General features: G+C 42.7%; 1 protein-coding gene across 22 annotated transcripts in view; it reads left to right on the top strand.

The window, feature by feature from the left end:
• The first annotated feature begins 406 nt into the window (after positions 1-406).
• Cadps (calcium dependent secretion activator) overlaps positions 407-17,433 on the top strand; it is a 447,247-nt gene continuing 430,220 nt past the window's right edge. For 10 of the 22 annotated variants that reach the window (XM_029541726.1, XM_029541724.1, XM_029541727.1 and 7 more), the window contains exon 1: positions 410-1,444. In XM_029541726.1, coding sequence (XP_029397586.1) covers positions 1,010-1,444 — 435 coding nt within the window. In that variant the 5' untranslated portion in view covers positions 410-1,009. Of the gene's footprint in view, positions 1,445-17,433 lie in introns of all 22 variants that reach the window. The other 12 variants (XM_021203714.2, XM_029541733.1, XM_021203712.2 and 9 more) reach the window with 3 other exon arrangements.

Below are 17,433 nucleotides of genomic sequence, written 5' to 3'. Positions count from 1 at the left end.
GAAACCTGGCAAGGCTCAGCAGAAAATACACGGACTTCTAGAGACTGATAAAAGCTTCACTGACTTGGAGTGGGGGGCTCTTGATTTCTACTTAAATAGCCGAACTTCATGATCCATACATTAATTCACTCTGATTTGATGCATTTGTATTTTACAGTGGATACATGTAGTGGTATTGGTTGTTGGAATAGAGGTTTACACAGATGAGAAAAACACACCGCCTCCCTTCCCACTGCCCCCTCCCAGCCACCACACCCCAGATGAGAAGTCTGAAGGTAACATCTCACTGAACTCCTCTTACTGTGACCTCTGGATGCCTGCAGAAAGCCTGTTTTTCGCTGGTCAGAAGTTACCATTGGCTTCTTTATTTTCCCTCCCCACCCCTGGAGGAAAAAAAAAAACTTTTTGTCCCCGGGAGGGGAAGAGAGGACGAGGTAAGGAGAGGTGGTCTAAATAGGAGAGGAAGCAAGGAAGACTGGGGAGCATGAGGGTCAAAAGTAATGGAGCTCTGAGGTTCTGGGGGCGCACCACACTTCCCCCCTCTAGGCCTTTGCAGTCGCCCTCTCCGCCGCGGACACTGGAGAGTTAAGCCAATAAACACGTAAGCGCCGCTCGCTCCCCAATCGGCAAGATGCCTCTCCTGCTCTTGGCTGCATCGACAGCTTGCAACACTCGGCATCTTTTCTGGAGGCGCCTCCTTCAGCGGCTGCAGATGGCATCCGGCTGCGGGCTCCGGGCTAGCAATTGATTCTCGCCCTTGCCCACCTCGGGTGCATACACGCACCTCTCCCTTCTCCTCCTCCCCTCGCGCTCCTGGGTCTGCGCTCAGCTCGCGCTCGCCAGGCGGAGGAAGCAGTCGCGGCGGCCGAAGCTGAGCAGCAGCGCTCGCTCTCCCTGACCTGGGAAGAAGCGCCTACCCGGACAGCCGACCCTCGGCTGCCTCCAGCGCCCCCCACCTTTTGCACCCCAAGGCGGGGGCTCCGGGGACCCCCCTCTCCCAGGCGCTACCATGCTGGACCCTTCGTCCAGCGAAGAGGAGTCAGATGAGATCCTGGAAGAGGAGAGCGGCAAGGAGGTGCTGGGCTCGGCCGCGTCTGGAGCGCGCCTGTCTCCCAGCCGCACCAGCGAGGGCTCGGCAGGCAGCGCCGGGATGGGGGGCAGTGGCGCCGGGGCCGGGGTGGGCGCCGGCGGCGGTGGGGGTAGCGGCGCGAGCAGCGGCGGCGGGGCCGGGGGGCTGCAGCCCAGCAGCCGCGCAGGCGGCGGCCGGCCTTCCAGCCCTAGCCCGTCGGTGGTGAGCGAGAAGGAGAAGGAAGAGTTGGAGCGGCTGCAGAAGGAGGAGGAGGAGAGGAAGAAGAGGCTGCAGCTGTACGTGTTCGTGATGCGCTGCATCGCCTACCCCTTCAACGCCAAGCAGCCCACCGACATGGCTCGGCGGCAGCAGAAGGTAGGTGCGCCGCGAGGCCGGGGAGCGGCGCCTTTTCGTCGCCGGGCAAGCGGGCGGGGCGAACAATAGGAACGGGCGGCGCAGCTGGCGAGGAGGAGCCGGGGAAGGTGAAGACCGCGCCCTGGGACTAGGGACCCCGACTTGCCACTGCCCAGCTTGAGCCAGGAGATGTCCCTGGGATGTGATAGGGGCCTACGGCACAGGGCTGCGGGCACGGGCCTCCCTGCGGGGGGTGGGGGGAGCCAGGCGGGAAAGTCCCGCTCGCTCTATGACCTAAGTGGCGCGGGAAGTGACTTGCAGCTGGCAGCGCCCACAGAGGCCTTGTCGCTTGCGGGGCTCCCTGCGCTCCCGAGTGGCGGCGGCTGCGTTGAGCTCTGGCCCGCCCTCCGGGGCGTGCACTAGGCAGGCGCAGGCTCCTGGCAGGTCAGGGCGCGGGTGTGGAGCTCTACTAGCGCTGGACTCTTGGGGCAGCGGGCAGCTGCAGGGGCACGCATTAAAACAACAACAACAAAAAAAAGCCAGCCCAGGAAGCGAGGTTTCCCGTGACTTAGGCAAGGGCGCCCCCTCCCAACCTGGTCAGCTGATCGCCACCTAGGGTAACCTAGGGGTCCTCGGGCAGCAGCGCTTTCCTCTTGCCAGTCGTCCCTCCAACCCTTTCCCCCTTCTTCCTGGATCCCAGAGCAGGGGCGCGCCTAGTGGGTCCCTGTGCCTGGGGTCAGCACTTCCCCCATACACCTCTTTGACCATCTTCTCCTCCCAAGGTGACTTCGCCGCCACCTTCTGGCTTCGCTGAGGCTCTCCAAGCCCTCTTGTTACTGGACTGATAAAAGTGCAGCTGCAAACAGCTTCTCAGTTATAGTCATAAAAAGCTTTTTGTGTCTGAGGCAGAGGCAAGACCATGCCGGCTTTGAGCTGCTTTTGATGGGAGGGTGCCCCCCATTACTATCTCCAACCAGAGAAAGGACAAAAGGGAGGTGAGGTCAGCAGGGGCTGAGGGTCAGTGAAGAGGATCAGCCAGCAAGGGATCAGGAGCTCAGTGGGAGTGAGTGCACTCGGTTTAGTCTCTGGGAACAAATGAAGCATTTAAGCTTGCATGAGGTCAGTTGAACCAGGGAGTCATGGGAGGTTCTAGCTGTAACCCATCAAGGTTGTGAGACTATTTCTTAAAACAGTAATTTAAGAATCGTTGCTGCCATTTAAACCTAAATTTTATGTTGCTCAAGTAAGATGTTGGATCTTTCCATATTTACCTTGTATCCTTATCTCAAGGTAGAACAGATTGCTCTGTTTGTTTTGCTTATATGTGTATACACACCACCCAACCCTGTCAGTTTATTTTACCTACTACTGCTTAGATGCCAGTTTTATTCAGCCAAAGAGACTCATTTCCTGAGTGAGAGATAAAAGGTGGGCCATACACACCACCCTCCACCCCCTTCCCTGCAATACCCCCTTACAGAGGCCTTTTGCTTTCCAACTGTGGTAGGGCAGAAATATTAGAGATTGTCAAATTTTGATAAAAATTTTTATGTTGATTGTGGCTCTACATAGTCAGCTAATCTAGATTTCAGCTTGGAATTGTATTACTTATCTTTATAGTATGGTAAATTCTACCCTCAAAATCTCATCAATGACTAAATTAGTCAAAGATGTCCTAGACTTTTGCTAGAAAAACCGACTTTAAACAGAATGAAACAAGACCTTCCATTAGTCAGTCAAAGGCTTTGTAGCTTCGTCCTTTAAATAGATAAGTGGGTCCAGCAGTGGGAGAGAGAAACAAGAAAATCCTGTAGGAATCCAGTTCTGTTGAGTGGAAAGACCACCGTGAGACCATGTCCCTGGTCCGACTGCATGTAGTACCTCACCCCATCCAAAACTCTTATTTGAGGGGAAAGCCTGTTTTTACACATGACCTTTCAACACCAGAGAGACTCCAGCACAGACTGATGACACTGGATTTCTGTCAAACTATTTTTAGACACTGTAAATACTATTGCTAAATATACATCCCAGCAAAACAACCCCAGGCCTAGTGGCTACAGTGGGAAATATATATATATATATATATATATATATATATATATATATATNNATATATATATATATATATATATATATATATATATATATATGTGTGTGTGTGTGTGTGTGTGTGTGTGTGTGTGTGTGTGTGTGTGTGTGTGTGAAAATAAAGTTTCCTTGTTGCTCTGCCTTTTACTGTTTGGTGCATTCTGGAGGAGATAACGTTGTTTCTCTTAAAATTCAAACTTTTGAAACTCTGAAAGTAGTGGAAAGGTTTGCATACTCATTATGGTAAAATTTAAAGTCAATAAATAAAACTGGTAAGCTAATATCAGTCTGGAGCACTGTATGCTCCTTGTGACCTAAGGGTGAGCTTTGAACAGATTGGAAACAAGTGTACTAAAAAAAGACAGATGGAAATTGATGTAGAGAAAGGGTTAGAAAGATTCAGAAGGCAGAGAGAGAGAGAGAGAGAGAGAGAGAGAGAGAGAGAGAGAGAGAGAGACTTGCCTATGCAAACAAACCATGAGACTCCAACTTCAGGTATGTACAATGTGAAAGGCACTCCATTTGGACCATTTTATCAAAGTCCTTGCTTTATTATTTGAACAGTTTAAGTTAACTGAAAAAACAGAGGCTACAATCCACAGTTCCCACATGCAGAAGTAAGTTTCCTATGTTGTTAATTACTCAGCAGAATTATACAAATCAGGAAGAGCTGAACTAATGCATTGCCAGTAAAGTCTATAGTTTTTGTCTGAATTCATTTTCTGTTCTTACATCTTATCTGCTTTTGTCTTGGTGGTACCAGGACTCACACCCAGGGTCTTAGATATGAAAAGCAAGTGGATCCAGTACTTGCCCTGGCATCCCCAGCCCCTAAGATCATTTTGAATTCTTCTAAGAACCGTGACATAATTGCCAAGATCACTCTGAAACTCAAAGAGGTTGTAATAGTTTGCCTGAAGTACAATGAAGGCAGACAAAAGAGTTGGCATTGAGCCGAGGGGTGGTCTGTTACCAAATCCTGAATTCTGCATAGGAGACACTGCCATAAATAGTCTAGAGTGTACAAACAGGAGGCTAGCACGTTGATGGCATGTCCTGCATCCTCCTGTACAAAGGGATATTTATCCTTTCCTCGAGAGGCCTATTCCTTCTCACCTGGACACCCATCAGATGGTCAACACGGACATAAAGAACACAAAGTAAAAGCCAGGCACAATAGCTGCTGAGTCTGCTGGGCATCCTTCTCTTTCTGTTTCCCTCCACCCCCCTTTTTAAACATTGTTCAAACTGAAAGGAGAAATACATTCAGGAGAACGGTGAGGAGAGGTCGAGGAAGAAGACGATGCTTTTTTGGATAATGCTGATAGTTAACACTATTTTATTGGAAAGAAAAAAATTCTTGGCATTCAGCCAATGTCTTCAATGTAAAGAAAAAACTGTAACAGACATTTTACAAAATGTATTTTTACCATTTATAAATATTTTTCGTCTTCTCTACTGAGTCTAAATGGGACATGGTGGTACTGGGTCATTTATGACCCAAACAAAATCTCTCCCAGTGAGACTCTTACAATACCAGTTCAGCAACTCACATGGCAATAGCTCTCTGCTTTTTCTGTTTCCTCCCCAAAATGCTAAAGCAAATACCTAGAGTTGGCATGGCAGAGCTACACCATCTGTTTCTAAGTTACATAGTAATGGTGATGGGTGGCTACCTCATGTGAACCAGCTACTTATAGATGCTGCAAAGGGAATGTGAAACCAGGCACTGTAAACAATCATGTGTAATATTTAGATTGACAGGAGGGCTTTTAGTTAGGCAGCCATTAATCATAATTCCTGGATCATAGATTCTCTCATGTGGATCTTTGTGTGCTTCCCAAATGTACGTGTGTGCTCTTGTGTGTATGCTCACATGATGATGGAATAGAACTGGCCAAAACTGTGCCTACTTCAGCACAACTATTTCATTCAAGAGAAGTTTATGCCTGGATGAAATGTATCTGAAATTCAAACTATTCTGTTCTATATGATTCAGCTTATATCTCTCCATGAAATTATGGCTACCATCGAGTCACTGATTGCTACAGAGATTCCATCTTTCTCATTTACTTGTCCGTTATTGATTACATTTTAGAAGCTATAGCTTTTATGAAACTCAAGACCCAGTACCGGTTAACTCTGTATGCTCATTAGTCTTATGGCTGCTCCATTCCTAGCTTTAGGCACCTAGGTTGCTTTACTATTCAAAAATTTTAATCTTTGCTCTGCCAATGCATATTATCTGCATTTTAAAATATAAACTATTCTAATGCATCAAGACAATAAGTGACTGTTACCTGATTTCCTTCCAACAGAATTATGTCTTTTTTTTTTTTTTATCAAGAGAATAATCTGCCTTTTGCCCCCTGCTCCCAAGTCTGTTTGGTGTAGTGATAAGGAACAATTTATTATACATTGTCCTGGCATAAACTACATTCTGAAGATGCAGAATAGAAAAATAATGGTACCTTCTTGCCTCATTACACATCTGGAATAGCCTTCTGGTTTCCTGCAGCTGGACTCAAGAATGAAGGAAATTAAATCTTTCATTCCTGAATAATCAAACTCTATAAAGTAATGAAAGTCAAAGGACTCAGAGATCTTTTCTCTGAAAAAGCTAATAAATGCAGAACCATAGGCTATCACATTGAGATGGGAGAGTAATTGACTTGGGGCCAAGAATTTACAAAACTGAAAGGGGAGTGATGAGGAGAGTTCTCCCTTAGAACTAACTCCAAACAAGCAAGCAGATGCTCACCACAGTAAGCACTGAGTCAGGCTGGGTGGCCAAACCAAAAGACACATGTGCCATCTTGTTCTTGAACTGGAAGAGTTTATGATTTGGTTTGGAAGATAGCAGACACAGGAAGCAAATAAATTGAGAGTAGGAAAGAGATTACTAGAGAAGATGTTGGTTACAAATGCTACAGAGTAAAGGGGTGGTGTAATCATATGAACCCAGACTGAATTTATGCCTGGAAAATCATCATAAAGTACTCGGGTTGTCTTGTAGAATTACCATAGTTTTTCTGGGTTGGGTACTAGAAATTTCAAGTCAGACAAACTAGAATTTTCTAGTCGGGAAAAAACCTTGAGGTAGCAAGAATGTGGAAAAGAGTCACTGTTTGACTGACACTTGTAGACTGTTCTAAGTGACCAAAACCTAACTCAAGTAACTTAATCAAAACAAAACACACAGCAGAGGTTGGACATATCAGGATGTGGGTGTCAAAGCCTCAGTTCAAAAGTAATTGAAGGCATGGCTGGATCCTGGCGTTCAGATGACTTTGTCTACAGAATTTTTAAAAATAGACATAGTGACAGGGAGGTAGATACAAATTAAAACCTGTGTCTGAAGTTAAATGCTACCTCTAAGGGGTCACAGATTGTAGGCAAGTCTTCTGTTTCTAATTTAACATGATCTGTCATTTGTAGGAAGGGGCAGGGAACCATTCATTAGATATTGTTCATGTCCCTTCAGATATAAGAGTTGATTGTTCATTACCAACACATAAAATTCTTTAAGCTTGAAGGTGGAATGTTTCCACAGTATAAAATAAGGCACTTTCCAAACAATGCATGATGACTAGAGAGTAATCGATTTATCCAACTATCCATATTTTCAGATAATATTTGAAGAAGACAGACTACGCAGGAGATTGTAAGCTTTAACTTGTAACTTAGAGCCAATCTACAAAGTTATTTTGTCTATGAAGCAAGTGCCCTGTTTTTAAATTTGTTCTCTGCTCAAGTGTTTTTTATGATCAAAATTTCAATTTCTAACTTTTCGTCTGGTTAATTTCATGGCAATATTAGGACAGAATTTTTGTGTATTTGTAAAAAGCAATAAAAAGAAGACTCAACTGCCATTGCTTAAACAATAGAATGTATATCATTTTTAACCTAATTATATTTGTCCCAAGAAGGAAACAATATATGTCTAAGTGGTATAATAGCAATGCTGTGGGCCTTGCCAAATCCTTTTCTTCTTTATGTTGCTTAACAGATACTGTCTGACCCTAGCCCCTGGGAAGCATTCCGGGGAGAATATCTGGCATTTGGAACACTGTGTTCCCTGTTTCTGGCAACAGTTCTTGTTTTCTTGTTAGAATGAGATTCATCATTTCTGCAGAATTAGAGGCTTGATGGTCAGCACTACCTCATTAAATTTTTATTGGTCAATCCAAGCCTATAATAGAATTACTTTTCTGTTCTTATCAGATAACAAAGGGGAGACAGTTGGTGATTAGAGTCTGGTCATTACTATTTGAGTCTTGGTGAACAGTAAAGACAGCAGCTAAGGGCTTAGACTTTGAGGTTTGGGATTAGTTCCTGCGAGTTATAGACTCTGTGATCTTATGCAATTTATTCTATTAGAGATTCAGTGTATACATCAGTAAAATAGAGGGCAGCAGTTGTCCTGTCATCTTTGGGTTATTATGAAAAGTAAGATAATATAGTGAAGCTCTTAGAACAGCCATCTGACAGTTGGTAAGTATAAAATAAGCATTGGTTCTTGCATTGGCAAATTTTATACATACACACAAATATGTACTTATACATGTGTCTATATGCATACACATACATATATGACATCATGTTATTTTTATCTGAAAAGCTGGTGAGAACTAATATATGTGAAGTACTGTCATATTAGTGGAATGTTTTTCTAGTGTCTAGCATCAGCAACATAAGCAGATCTAGAAAATCAGGTGGTTGTCATTACAGCATCTTCTACAGACTAGATGGAGCCAAGCAAGCAATATATCTCCATCTTCCCTTTTGCTCAGATGCTTCAATAATTCTATTCAACAAAGGATCAGTTTATCCAACTTTTAAAAATGTCTTTGAACATGCAATTTTTTTCATGACTAACAGCACACACACATTAATGGAAAGACTTGTTACATGCTTAACAGAGGGCTCTGATAGAGCCTTGAGCCACCCAGGTGGTTTATGGTGAGACTCTTAAGAGTTTCTTCTTCTCCTTGTCATCTTCCTTCTCCCACAGAACAGGATACTTCGTTTCTTCAAGTCTGGATATTTTCATCTTGATACAATGGGTCTTTTACAAATGTTGGTTTAACTTTGTAGGGTCAAAGTGTTGCCATTACTAATGAGAAGTGCATTATGTTTGTGTAAAGTGTAGATTCTCATCATTGTATGACTTAGAATTTTACGCACACACATACACACACAGAGAGAGACTTACAGGAATAGTCAGCATACAACAGACCCAATAGTGAGGTACTTCAACTCCACATACATTTATTCCATGGTTTAAATTTCTGCTCAGCCTTGTGAGCTGGCAGCTATATGGCCTAAGTTACTTTTCATGACACTATGACCAAATAAATATCTTCTATTTGATTGAGGAATGATGGAGAAGGTACACTTAAAGCTTGTGTGCTGTCCACTGGGACAGGATAGACATAGTACAGTCAGTCCATGGTGGCCTGAGGCTTTGGAAGTGGGAGCATGAGACTGCTTGCTGGCATCTTGGCTCCCTACAGCCCAACACCATCCTAAAGGATCCAGAGTCCACTGAAATCGCATCACCATTCAGGAGCCTACATTTCCAACATATGAACCTGAGAAGGATCCTTCACATTCAAATCCTAACAGGTCTATTCCCCATCCCCTTCTTGTTTTGCAAAATGGAGAAACATCATCAAGAATTGTAAGAGAGAAGCATGTTAAATGCTTAAGTTTTTTACAGAGGGTCCATGTTGGAGAATTTTTCATAGTAGCAGTCATAATAGCATTCATGCATATTTGTTCCCCCAAGGTCGCCACACTGTTTCTTACTGTTGTAACCTTTGCTGGAACTGCTGCTTACTCTAGATTGTGTCTCCTCTTTCTTCTCTGATTCACTCTTATCTCTTTTAATTTACTCTAGTGTCAACTCCTTTAGGAAACATTTCCAAGCCTTTACACTGGGCCAATTCTCACACAGCTCTGTGATCTGAGTACATTCTACCTCCTGTGCACAGTACTCACATTACTTTTTGTATGCACCTCTCCTTCAGAGGCAGGGCCATTTCACTTTTTCTCAATCCTTCGCCTACCAAACAATAGAACAGAGTAGGTTCTTAGAAAATGTTGAAACCCAGAAACTTGGAATATCCAAGACACATTATGGAAAACAGAAGAAAATCAAGATGGATGAACATTTGTGGATACTTCATTCCTCCTTAGAATGAGGAACATAACTCCCATAAAAAATTATAGGTACAGCGACAAAGTTTGGAGCTGGGATGAAGGGATGGACTGTCCAGAGAGGACCCCATTCGGAGTCCATCCCATCATCAGCCACCAAACCTAGATACTAATGCTCATGCTCATGCCGGCAAGATACTGCTGAAGGGTCCCTGATATAGTGGCCTCTTGTGAGGCTACGCCAGTGCCTGGTAAACACCGAAATGGATGATCACAGCCAGCTACTGGATGGAACACAGGGTCCCCAATGCAGGAACTAGAGAAAGTACCCAAGTACCTGAAGGGGGCTGCAACCCTGTAGGTGGAACAACAACAGGAACTAACTAGTACCCCCTGGGTTTGTGTTTCTAGCTGCATTTGTAGCAGAAGATGACCTAATCGGCCAACAGTGGGAATAGAGGCTCCTTGGTCTCCCAAACTCCATATGACCTAGCACAAGGCAAGGCCTGGGCCAAGTAGTGGGAGTGGGTGGGTAGGGGAACAGAGGTGGGGGGAGGGGTATGGGAATCTTTCGGGATAGCATTTGAAATGTAAATAAAGAAAATAATAATAAAAAAAAAAAAGAAACATCTTCAGGGTTGGAAAGGAAGATAAAGATTAGATGCTTTAAATATTATTCTTGATACATTGAGATATTCATGTTTCAAGTTATCTCTACAGGCCTTTAGCATAATAGAAGTCTGCTTTTGCTGCAAAAATAAACCTGTGTAATATTTAAAGCATTTTAATTTTTATTAAAAAATCTAATTTAATTTTTACTAAGTAAAAAAAAAAAAAAAAAAAAAAAAAAAAAAAAAAAAAGAAAATGTTGAAAGTCCACAGTGGCATTCTATTTTCTAGAAGGTTGTGAAAGGAAAGAGGTTAAGGATTATGAATTGCAGCCTGAGACACAATTTCTTTACTTTTATGAAAGGGTTAACCAGTCACTAAAGGATTTCAAGATAAGTATCAGAGAAACACACTATCAGTTACCTCCACACTTGCTTTGTTTATACTGAGAGCTGACAACTATGTGGATCCTTTGTGAAGAAAAGTCTTTTAAAACCATATGACAATTATGAATTTCTTACAACAGCTGAATCTAGTTGAACATGAATCATCATGATGTATGATTAAATGGCCAGACAGAAAGCTATCAAGTGAGTGAGTCTGGATTAGATATAGATTCTGTGATGGGATGTGTCCAACTTGCCGTCTCTGGAAACACGAAGAGGAAACAACACTATAGGACAGTTTAGAGGTTGCCAAAGTTCTGGGATCTGTAAATTCTGTATGTTTTAGTATATTTGCTGTGAAGCAAGCACAATTCTGTATGTTTTGCATAGGTAAATATGCTTCCTTTCTCTACATTTAGAAGAATTCAGCATTATTTTCTCTGTTCTTTTAGCATAAGTAAGCGTTCCTTCCAGATTTGGTTGAATTTGAATAAGTAATAACTATAAGACTCTTGCACATTAGTATAGTAATAAGAATGTTATGGGTGTGAAATATCTATAAAGTGATTTGACCTTCATAGATCACTGGGCATGACCTTTTCTAATACCTCTTTTTGTCAGAGGAAAAATAGTGTTTTCAGTTTTATCATTTTCATTTTAGCAACTATAAGAAAGGTCTGAAAATTTATTTTAATTGATAAAGTCCACAGATATATGAATCTGCCAACTGTTATCCTGAAATTGAGAGATGGGTGTATACTGGTTAGCTTTTATTGTCTAGAGTCAAATGGGAAGGGGAGACTTCCATTGTTCTCTTTGTGCATCTCTGTGACATTATCTTGACTGCCAATTGATACAGGAGAGCCCAGCCCACTATGGGTGGTGCTGTCCCTAGGCAAATAGTTCTGACTGTATAAGAAAAGTGGCTGAGCATAAGCTAGGGAGCAAACCAGTAAGATCACTGCTCTATTGTCTTAGTTCCAGTTTCTGCCTCCAGGTTCCTGCCTTGTCTTCCCTTGGTTGTGAGCTATAAGCTAATGTTAACCTTTTCCTCCCATGGTTGTGAGCTATAAGCTAACGATAGACTTTTCCTCCCATGATTGTGAGCTATAAGCTAATGTTAGCCTTTTCCTCCCATGGTTGCTTTTGAGGAGACTGTTTCATCATGGCAACAGAAAGCAAACTAGAACAGGGAGTTAAATGATTGTGTGTGTGTGTGTGTGTGTGTGTGTGTGTGTGTGTGTGTGCATGTGTGCACCTGCAGTGTTTGTAGTGTGGTATACACATAAGTTTGTGGGTATTTATACCCAGAAGCTGAGATATGCACATTCAGAGGCTGCAGAAGGACATCATTTCCACCTTATAGCCTTGAGATCGTGTCTCTCACTAAAGTGGATGCCCACTGCTTCAACTAGGATAGCTACTGGGGGATGGGTAGAGATTTGTCTGTCTCTACTCCCCACCATGCTGCTAAGGTCACTGGCACCAATAATTCCCCTGGCTTTTTACATGGGTTCTCATGTTTACAGAGTAAACACTCATACCCACTGAGCCATCCTCCAGCAGCCTATGAAAAGGAGGCACTTTTTAAAGGTGTTCCAGGAGCACATGCTAAGTTGCAAGCCCACCCAGGGGGTGTAACACTTTCAAAAAGACAATGGGGTTTGGCAAAAGCACAGAGTGGCTCAGGCAATTGACTGTGCCACTTCAGAAGGCAAAAGGAAAACAGTGAAAATTCTTGCAAATAATCACGCCTTCTGTTGCCCATGTAGAAAAACAGCTTTTGGGTGTGGATGGTAGGCATGGCGTTGTTTAAGCAAATTTGAAGTGTAACTTGAACATCTACTTTGGCGATCTTTCTGACAAGTGTAGCAACTGTTGTCTATAAGGCAGTGTGTCATAACATACTGTGTTTAGAACATTTCCTGGGGGCTCTTCCATATTCAATTTTTGTTTGTTAGACATCATCAGACAATGTTATACATTGTTTTGAGCCACTTCTAAAAATAAGAAACTCACTGGATTCAGTAGGCAAAACACCCAAAGCCATTTTAGACAGCCCTTCACCTCCCGTATCTACTGATCTGCCTCAGAAATTGAGGTGTACCCATATAGTAAAACTAGTGTCGGCAAGATGAGGTGAGTTTATTTTATTAGTGTGTGTGTGTGTGTGTGTGTGTGTGTGTGTGTATGTGTGTGCACGTGTACACATATAAAGACTATTGTGGCACACGTGGTGAAGTTAGACAGTAATACGCAGGAGTCCATTCTCTCTTTCCACTGTGGGTTCCTGGGATTGAACTCCTGTTAACATGTTTGTGTGTCAAGCACTTTTATCCACAACCATTTCATCAGCCATGATTCTAAATACTGGTCTTTTCCCCAGGTCCCTGTTCTTGGCCTTTCTTGGGGGTGATTGTGTCCCCTACAAAATTCATATAGAAGAGCACAGATCTCAGAACCTCTTAATGAGACTTTAATGAAAATAACACGTTTGAAAATGAGTCTCTCCTAATTCATTATAACTGATGTCCTTATAGAGCAGGGTCATTTGGACCCTGAGACATGCACACTGAGAAAATACTCAGAGAAGAGGAAGGCAGAGGCTAGAATGATGCTCCTACAAGCAATGACAGGAAAGATTGTCCTAGAAATCCAGAAGCTCGGGAGAGGCTCAGAGCAGATTCCTTCTCCCATTTCTGATGAGCCACCTCTACGACCACCATGGTCCCTATTCTGAAGGCAGATTTATGCTTTATTAAACTCCTAATTGATACAATCCTCTCCTGAGCTATATCTCATCTCTAGCAGCGCCAGTACTAACAATAGCCTCCCATATCACATTTCCACTTCTCATACCTTTGTCCCCAGAACAGAGCTTTTCCCTTTCTGACAGTACTGGGTGTCCAGATGTTTGCATTAACACTGCTCAAGGTGTGGCTGCAGACTGTCGGGAGCCAGTGATTAGCTTCTTGTGATTTATAGTGAGGCTAGGAACTTGGATCAGAATGCAAATTATCTTACACCCTTTCTTTTGGTAGAAGACCTTACTGCAGGAGGATTGTCAGCCAATCTGGGCAATGCATTCAGTGATGAGGCTGATGTAGTTGGAGTATAAGACCTTTATCTTGACCACAGCCCACTGAAATTACAGGTCTACAAACTACGTATAAGAGAATACAGTGTTTCATTGCCCTTACATAGCCTTAAACCACTCAACTGTAACTGTATTTTCTCACCCAGATCTTTTGTTTCTGCATTTTCTGCTCAATGAGACCTAGCAGTAGATTCATATATCTAAGTTGTCCAAGGCAGAAAGTGCAACCCAGCTTTACATCTTTACTAATGTCCATCCACACAACCATGCACATCCTGCACAGATTCATGCATAGTTGCATGAATCTTCTGCTTTATTCTTTTTGCTGTGATGAAATAAATCTGAAAAAAAGCATCTTAAAAGAGAAAGAATCTATTTTGACTCATGGTTTGAGGTCACAACCATGATTACCATGAAGCCACAATGGCAGGGGCTTGGGGAAGGTGGTCACATGTCAGTCAAAGTCAAGAAGCAGAGAACTGGGGAATGATGAATGCCAGCTGTCTTAGGGTTTCTATTGCTATGAAGTTACACCATGGCCATGGCACCTCTTACAAACTAAAACATTTAATTGGGATGATCTTGCATACAGTTCAGAGGTTTAGTTCATTATTACCGTGGTGGGAAGCATGGCAGCATCCAGGTAGGTATGATGCTGCAGAAGAAGCATAGAGTTCTACATCTGGATAAGCCAGCAGCAGAAAGAGAAAAATGACACTGGACCTGGCTTGAGCCTCTGAAACCTCAAAATCTGCCTCAGTGACACGCTTCCTCCAAAAAGGCCACACCTATTCCAACAAGGGGACATGTAATAATGCTACTCCCTTTGAGGTTATAGAGGCCATTTTCATTCAAACCACCACACTGGTGCTCAGCTGGGTGTCTCTCTTTGCTGCATCCCAAGGTCCAAGCCCAGAGTACTGCCTTACTCCTTCAGGGTAGGTCTTTGCTCTTTAATTAACCTAAGCAACATAACCACTCTGTCACAGGCATTTGAAGGCCAATCCAGTCTAAACAGTCCCTCACTGCTGTGTTCCAAGGCTTGCCTTCCAAGTGACTCTAGATACTCACTGTCAGATTGACAGTTAATTTTAGCATCACACCTCTGACAGGCCTCTGGCCTCCTTCCCTGTCCATAACCCTCCCAGCTACCAGAGGGATCTTTCAGAAGCAAATTCAGACTTAACCAGAGTTCTTCTGCAGCTTGCTATTGTATATAAAGAATAAAGCCCGAAGTTACATACATGACATCAGTCCATTCCCATCAATCCTCAGTTCTTACAGTTTCTGTGCATGTGAGTTTGGCATTGGCCCATTAGTCTCTGGCCATCCCTGAAGCATCCATGTGTTCTTAGACCTCAAGGTTCTTGGTACTCCTGATTGAAACCCCACCACCACTATCACTCCTCTCAGTAGATGATGACATTCAAAAGATTACTGAAATCTAAAGAACAAAAGTGAATAGTGAAGATTTCTGGTGTGTAGCCTGTGTAGTCCCTGTTCTGTATATTTGCAAGCCTTTTATAATGTAATAACTGCACAAGATAGTGATCAGTTATCTTAACCTTACAGAGATTAGGGACGAAAGCAGTTAATAAACCCACCTGGGTCACACATTGAGTAGACAGAAGAGCTGTGTTGTAACCAAAACACTATAACTCCAGTCTCTACATGTCACTCTGTGTCTACTAACAATATTAGACCATTGGGTCCATCACATCTCAGTTTTCTATCTATCTATCTATCTATCTATCTATCTATCTATCTATCTATCTATTTGCAGAAATCACTGATTTACTGTGTTCCAGTGGTACCTGGCAGTCCCTACATAGAACGAGTGTTAAACAAACAGGCAATGCATGTGTTCATGATTGTTTATGAAATGGCCATATTTATAGTCTATCTACAAATATCTCATTCACTAAAACAACCCCTTGAGTAGACAGGCCATGTATTGGAAATCCCTGTTTTGTCAGGAATAAAAGCATGACCCAGAGTGTTCCTCCGGTTGGAAAGAACTGCAGAGGACTGAAGTAAATCTCCTGCATGAATCTAGGTCTCCTTCCTCTGAGCTGTTAGTCCCAGACTCATACTGATAGTGCCCTGGTCCCTGTAGCCTTGGAAGGCCACCTACTTCATAACAGATACATCAAACTGTACCTTAGATTCTGTGTCTAACTCTTTTGTTTTAAAAACATGTAATGTATTGTTTCTCAAACTAGCTATATAAAATGGTCATCTCCCAGGGATTAGGTTTTGTTTCGTTTTGTTTTTGTTTTACAGGAATCTTGTAAATGGAAACAATGTCTCCAATGATTTGGAATTATGAAAATATTTTATGAGGACTAAATTTTAAAATGAAGATGACATGTTTTTAGGATGCAGTTGGGGGCTTATTTCAATTGTATTCCATTAAATTAATGTGTTTTATTTGTGTTCCCAGACTTTGTACTATTTCAGGATCTAAAATTTTCCTCTTGTCATCATATAAATAGTCTTTTGCAAGATTTTGTGAAGAGAGTACTATGTGTTTATTTTTGCTGTTTTGCTTTTATTTTATGTATATGGGATTTGGTCTTTAGTTGTAGTTAGTTAGTTAGTTAGTTAGTTAGTTAGTTAGTTAGGTGTTTTTGTTTTTTATCTGCATGCATGTATGTGTACCACATATATGCCTGGTGCTTGAGAAGGTCAGAAAAAGGTGTCAGGTTCTCTGGAAGTATAGTTACAAATGGCTGTGAACTGTCATGTAGGATCTGGGAATCGAACCTGGGTCCTCTGAAAGAGGTATAGTGCTCTTAACTGCTCAACCATCTCTCCAGCCCCAAAGGTACTATCTGGATTAATGCTGATTAATAATGTCCAAAAGTCAGACCATAGTAGTGGGCCCTTTGTGAAGGGATAAAAGAGGCTTTCAACTCTTCAGGACCTAAAACCTACAAAGCAATTCTGAAGACCCCTGAGAGGACAGATGACATTGCAAATGATCCTAACATTAGAGAGGAAAAGATGTTTTCAGAGAGAGGTTCCTCAACGTCAGTCCATGGAGGGGTGGGCATTCACCTGAAGACTAGGGAAGCCTTAGGATCTTGAGCTGGGCAGTACTCTGACCAAAAGAATGTTTTAATCAGATCAACCTCATTTGTTAACATGGGTTTAGGTGTGTAGTATATATATATATATGTATGTGCACACAGATGTGCATCCATATGTGTGCATGTATACAGAAAGGCCAAAGGTCAACATAGGCATCTTCCTTGAGTACTTTCCACCTGATTCCTTGTGACAGGCTCGCTCAGTCAACCTGGGGTTTCTAGACTCCATAGGAAGCTGGACAATAAGCTGTAAGAATCCCTCTGTCTCTGACCCCAGTACTAGGGTCAGAGATGAAGTGCCTGGTTTTGAGGTAGGCACTGGGGATTTAAATTCAAGTCTTCTTGTTTATGCAGCAGGCACTTTATGACTTGTATATGACTGGCATGCCTTCCCAACCCAAGTACATTGTGTAGAGAAAAGACAAAGGAGGAATATAAATGGCTTCACATGGAAAGAAAAGGTCCTAAGTTAGATTTGAGTATAATGCTTAGCTCTTTATTGTTTTGTGGGAAAGGTTGTTGGGAATCTCATGACATCCTTTCCTGTATGTAGAAACAGTAGTTCTGGAGCAC

Source organism: Mus pahari, chromosome 8, assembly GCF_900095145.1.
Source record: "Mus pahari chromosome 8, PAHARI_EIJ_v1.1, whole genome shotgun sequence".
NCBI classification, from domain to species: Eukaryota; Metazoa; Chordata; class Mammalia; order Rodentia; family Muridae; genus Mus; species Mus pahari.
This window is presented reverse-complemented; position numbering and strand designations above follow the sequence as displayed.